Source organism: Nannospalax galili, unplaced genomic scaffold (assembly GCF_000622305.1).
Source record: "Nannospalax galili isolate Female #2095 unplaced genomic scaffold, S.galili_v1.0 scaffold154, whole genome shotgun sequence".
Classification (NCBI taxonomy): domain Eukaryota; kingdom Metazoa; phylum Chordata; class Mammalia; order Rodentia; family Spalacidae; genus Nannospalax; species Nannospalax galili.
Window position 1 is genome coordinate 2,652,804 of NW_008335281.1, and position 6,000 is coordinate 2,658,803.

General features: G+C 37.6%; 1 protein-coding gene across 3 annotated transcripts in view; it reads right to left on the reverse strand.

The window, feature by feature from the left end:
- The window catches only part of Adgrg6 (adhesion G protein-coupled receptor G6), a 149,648-nt gene that overhangs the window by 23,686 nt on the left and 119,962 nt on the right, over positions 1-6,000 (reverse strand). For all 3 annotated transcript variants that reach the window (XM_029561966.1, XM_008829828.3, XM_017797326.2), the window contains 3 exons: positions 4,583-4,702; positions 3,049-3,094; positions 1,653-1,759 (listed from right to left, as the gene is read on the reverse strand). In XM_029561966.1, the coding sequence (XP_029417826.1) occupies positions 1,653-1,759; positions 3,049-3,094; positions 4,583-4,702 (273 nt within the window). The remainder of the gene's footprint in view (positions 1-1,652; positions 1,760-3,048; positions 3,095-4,582; positions 4,703-6,000) is intronic.

Below are 6,000 nucleotides of genomic sequence, written 5' to 3' on the forward strand. Positions count from 1 at the left end.
CTATTGGACTTACAACTCAAAATCATTTTCAAATATATATTCACACAAGCATTTAAATGAGTTAAGACTCATATAGTTAAATGATTAATTGTGCTAAGTATTTTCCGAAATGATACCTTCAGTCCCTTTTAAAGAGAAGATGGAAAAAATATTAATTTCTTTTTAAATTATTAATTTCTTTTAAATTATATAACAAACACCACAGTTTAACTGTTCATTTTCATGAACTGTAAGAAAAAATATTTATATTTTGAGAACATTAAAAGTTACTTTCTGTGATTCATAACCTTGTCAGTGACTTGTTCTTATTGCGCAGATCATTGATATCCTGGGTTGTCAGGAAAATTACAACTTGCAGAGTTGTCAGATGACAATGGCCATTTACATAGGCCAAGTAGTTTATGAGCCAAATGCTACATCCCAAGTTCCTCCCTGCTTCCTCCCAGTCCCCACAGGAAGAAGGGAGTAAGTTAAAGGGAGGGGATAAATACAACCTCATGTCTGTGATTCCAACTGGAAAAACTGTGTTGCTTCAACTCCCATTACTCTCATCGTCTATGAAGAAACAAATGTGGTTGATCCCTTCATGGAAACTATGCAAACATTGGTTATGGTACAGTCTAGATACTGTGGATACTAGAGGAGTATTTATAAAACACAAGTGTGCTAGACGAAAGGTATTCATCGGTGGGTGAGCTCAAACAGGCCCTTGGGTGTGAGGTGGGTCTTAAAAATTAAATGGAATAAAACAAAAACACTGATGTGATCAAGTGTTGTGGAAACTCTTGAGTGTGCTGGCCTATGAGATTTTTTTAAAGGCAAAATTGTAAGATGGGAGAAAGGAAGAATAGAAAGTATGATTCAAATCTGCAAGGTGAGAGAAACCTCACACCCATTATCTCTCTTGCAGGACTGAAGTCACTTCCTCAAGGTTTTAGTTGTCTTAATAGACTGAACACTGAACTCTTCAGCCAAAAAAATCACTTGGCCCAAGACACAATACAAAGCAATAGTCAAGCATATTACATTAAAACAAAAGGAAGAAAAATCTTGATCAACTATTCATAGCTCTCATCCATGTTAGAAACATACATTTTCTTCTTCTTTCTCTCTTTTCTGTCTCTCTGTCCTATTGATTCTTATTTTTAAAACTGTTTTATTATTTTTATTTTACTTGTATGAGTGTATTGCCTACATGTGTGTAAGTGCACCTATGTTGACAATGCCTGTGGAGGTCAGAAGAGGGTGTTGGATCTCCTGGAACTGGAGTTACATTGTTAGCAACCACATGGGTGCTGGAATTGAACCCAGGTCCTCTGCAAGAGCAGCCCACTGCTGAGCCATTGCTCTGGTCCCCCATTGGTTCTCTCTTAATTAAAAGGTGTCATGGGGATTTTCCTGGTTCTGGAATTATTTATCATCGTTGATTGTGCTACAAAGGAAACAAGGCAGAGTTATTTACTATGATACTTTCACGTTTTAAATAGACGATCTCTGATCATTGGATGCATCTTAGAGAATCAGGATTCAGGGTACAGATGGCATGATTAGGAAATAATTCCCAAGAAGTATAATTTTAAGACATGGGTTCACATAAAAGAATTGTGCCTTGTAAAATTACATCATGTCAAAATGAGCTGAGAAAAGCTTACCATCAAGACTCCGAAATGAGTAAAGTGATTACAGAGGCAGATGGTCTCACCGGCTTCTGAGTCTGTGTGTGCAATGCATCCTGAGGTGTTCCATCCTCCGAAACTTTCTGCAGGAGGAATCAACAAAGAGTGGGAGGTCGGAGTCCTCAGCAGGGGATGAGCCTTTCTTCTGCCTTACAGAGCTTATAAGAGCACCATTGTTATAGCTACTAAGATGTAAAATAATTTAGATTCATGGAATCCTTGAACATTAGTTCAAAGTTATCTAGTCAGTGGTTTCAAACCACATTTCACTGACATTTCTGCCAGTGATCAGATTGAATTTTTAACACATTTTAAGATAAACTTCTATAAAGAAGACTCCTTTTCATATATATGCTAGTGCGCTCTCTGAAGGCCAACATACTTTTTCCCTCTAGGATCAGACTACAGCTTTGCAAAGATATAAGAACAGAGAATATCTGCTTTCTCAGAACCTTCTCTGATATACACAGTAGTCATAACAAGACAAATGCCTTGGATGAGTCTCATCTGGCTTTTATGGCATAATACACATGCACTTATTTGAATGATATGCTAAGGCACAAGGTGATGCTTTTGACCATGTAGATGAGTAAATCAGGATCTCAAAATTATTCAGCTAAGCACAAACAACAACAAAACTGTCCAGCTGTAACAAGAACTGATTTAAAAAAGGGTTTTGTTAATATTTGAACTCTATTTTTTATCATCAAGGTAGCCTGCACAGAGTGGAACGGATTTAGTGGAAACAGTGCCCCTGAAGGAGCTTAATGAAAGTGACCCTTAGGGTACAGACACATGAGGTTTCATCTCACACACCTTTACACTCGTGTCTACACCTTATATCCAATGCACTGTTTATTTTGCCTTCCTGTATGATTGCACAGAGTGATTTTGCAGGCCATTAACTTCTTTCAAGTAATCCATGTCCCTGTAGCCCTTCCTATGTTAATCTTCCTTCACCTACATCATAATTTGAGATCTCAGAGTTGGGTTTCGGATTGTAGGCCTTGGGCATATCAAATAATCTCTGATGTCTAAAAGAATAGAACTGAGTTCAAGTATTGCCTATGTTGAGCTAAAAGCAGCTATAATAAAAATATATGCCATGTTGCACAAATAATTGAAATCAAAGAGGTTGATTCATTAAAGCAATGAGTCTTAATAAGCTTATTTTTTCTTGCAGTGACAAAAGTAATAAAAATGAGATGTGATTTCCCAAGCTCTCTGAACTGTGCTTTGCAGCTCAGTTGGTCCTACATTGTGGCTTAGGTAGAACGAAGGGAAAAGGGAATGCCCAGCAATATTTAAAATTCTAATATATTCTAATATTTAAAATTTTAAATATTAAGACCACCAGTATTTTAAAACTTACTGTTTTTGTTCAGATCCCAGAAGGCACAGATGGGATGATTCACTTCCTGTATCAACATAAGAATAAACATGAAATATGACAAAAGAATGAAAATGTCAAGGGTTTCACAAAGAAACCAATCTATCAGCATCAGACAAGCCAGCGCCACCTGAATATGTCAGCAGCCTGGGCGGATCGTCCCTCCTGGAGACTTCTAGTGAAAGTCAACTAGACCCTCAGGAGGCATCATATGCTCGTTTTTCCTGTAAGGTGAGCTCCATATATGCCATTCTTAAAATTTGCCGCCATTCTTCATGTTTAGCAAAGTTTTTAAATGATCTTTCATATCTTCTTAAAATTTCTCCTGTGTGTCTAGATATATAGAAATAAAGTAACAGCAGGACCTCAGGAGACACTTGAATACCCACAGTCATATTATGTTATTCACACAAAGTAGCCCTCAAAATAGAAGCAACACAAGTGACCATTGGTGAATGAGTGGATAAATAGTATTTGTTATATATCTATAATGGAATACCATCCGGTATATTAAAAAGAAGGCATATCTGGCACACACTACAACACAGTTGGATCCTGGAGGCATCATGTTCAGTGAAACAAGCCTGTTCCAAAGAATAAATGCTGTATGATTCCACGTCTCTGGGGTAACTGGAGGAATCAAATTAGTACTGCAGGAAAGTGGAAAGAATGGAGGCTTCCAGAAGTTGCTGGAAGTCAAGAACAGGGAATCTATGTTTAGTAGGGAGAGAATTTCAACTGGGAAAGATAAAAACCAGTGGCAATGGATGGTGTCCACTGTCAGCATACTCCATGCTGTGGAACTACATACCTAAAAATGGTAAATTCTACTAAGTGTGTTTTACATTGGAAAGAAATACAGTGCACCTTTATAAAGTTTGGAAAATACAACCAAAACAAAAACCAAGGAGGTCTTGAAAGGTTCTTGACAAGGAAAGGTGTTTCTTCAAAGTCTCAAGTCCAGTCTTCTGCTGTTAGTCCCGCCTGGCTATCCCAGGACCACAACTGGAAAGGGTCTTTTGTAAGCACACTTATCTAGCTGTAGCAAATAAACGAATGCCATCAAGGGTCTCAAAGTGAGAAGTATAACACTTGCCGAGACTGTAAGTGATGGCTAATCTCTTAAAGAACAAGTCCAAGCTCTCTTGTGTTCCCTTGGGCTTTCCTAGTTGCAATTATCTTTGGCTTTAAAAACATAAACAAAACTTCTAAAGGCAAAAAGGTGAACTGTATCTGCGTCCTCTGTATTCACAGCAGGTCAAGCCCCTTCTTAGGAACAGTGTCTTCTTGGTCATTTCCGGTTTCTTCTGACTTTTGATCATCAGGCAAGCTGATCACCAGCTCCCTGGTGGCCACTGCCATTCACGGGGCCTGTCCAGGGCTGCCTGTTTGACTAGCAGGTCTCCCTTCGAGAAGACTGATGTACCTCTCATAAAATGTCCCATTTGCTTTTAATCATTTACATTTCTCTGAGATAGCTTATACTGTTTGGCCATTATTTGTAGCATTTTCTTACCTGAGTTCTGGTGTGTTTGATTTTGATTTGAACAGGATCTTTAAGATCCTGGATAGTGATGTTTCCAATGCTGCATGCCATCACGTAACTCACGAGGGTTTTTCTTTGAGGTCCCACATCCTTTTAAAGAAAAGAACAAATTGCGTGTGTTAGTCAGAAGTACACACTTTTGCTTTGCTTTCTTGCTCCAAAATAAGCAAACCATCAGCAAATTTTTACACTTAAGATCTTCAATTCTAGAACATCCTGTTTATAAGTTCCAAATTCTGCCTTTCCTGAAGGGGCTGTGCTATTTCCCTTATTATAATAAATACATTGAGGGAACAGTATGAGCCAATGTTACAAGGCAATTTTCAGAAAACTCCATTCTTGACTACAGTGACTGATGTCAGCCAATTAACATCTGAAACAATACAAACCCATAAATAATATAAACTCATAAAGAGCTGTGAAACAATTAGATCATTTCCCCACTCTAGAAAACAGATGAAGTTGTTTTTCTTTAGAGGAATATGGAGGAAATAAGGTATAAAGTTTAAAAGCAATTCATCTTTCATATCCATGTCAACAGCCTGACATGTTTACCGACTTATACCCAACTGTAATTCTGTTGGGTTAAAATCTCATCCAGAACTTCTATCTTTGCTTTTGGACCCCGCAACAGCTGCAGACCCCCCACAACAATCAGGTGGCCAGGAAATCAAGATCTTGAATCTGTGTTGCAAAATGGCTTGGGGCACCAGCCTGCCTTTCCAGCAAGTTTTCTGTTTTGCTTTTCCCTCTGGGTTCCTGTCAACCCTGAATTTCTCTCTACACGGCAACTTAGAAGTCAGTTGTTCTGGAATAATCGTAAAATTTCTTAAATTCCAAATAAAATCCTCAAATATAGATTTTGGTTAATTTTGGGTGGCAGTTACTATCAAGAAGTCTGACAACTGGTTGAGGATAACCATCCTTTTATTAAAAACACTTCTATCTTCTCTATGGTGTTGGAAGAATACCAAAGTAACTTTATTTATTTATTTTTTTTGCTTTGCTATAAATTTACTTTAAAAACCCAAATATGCTTCTCAATAACAATTTTGATTAGGAGATGCCAAATAACAAAGAAAAAGAAATGATGTAAAGATTCTGAATGAGATAGTGACAGGCCCTTTCACTGGAATTGCCCCAGACCCTTCCCACAGGGCAAGAGCCCCCTCCCCCACCGCAACCAAGCAGGCCCACCTTGCTTTATCAGACACATTTTGCAGCTCTTGCTACACAGCTTAATATTAATTTTAATGATTTTATTAAAAACATATTGTTTGGAAAGTCTAAGTTACATTTGTTTAACTTACAAAATTTTTATATAACCTGTTTCTGAAAAGATTTGCAGATAAATTTTTTTAAATTCTGGAATTACAATCTACCATTAT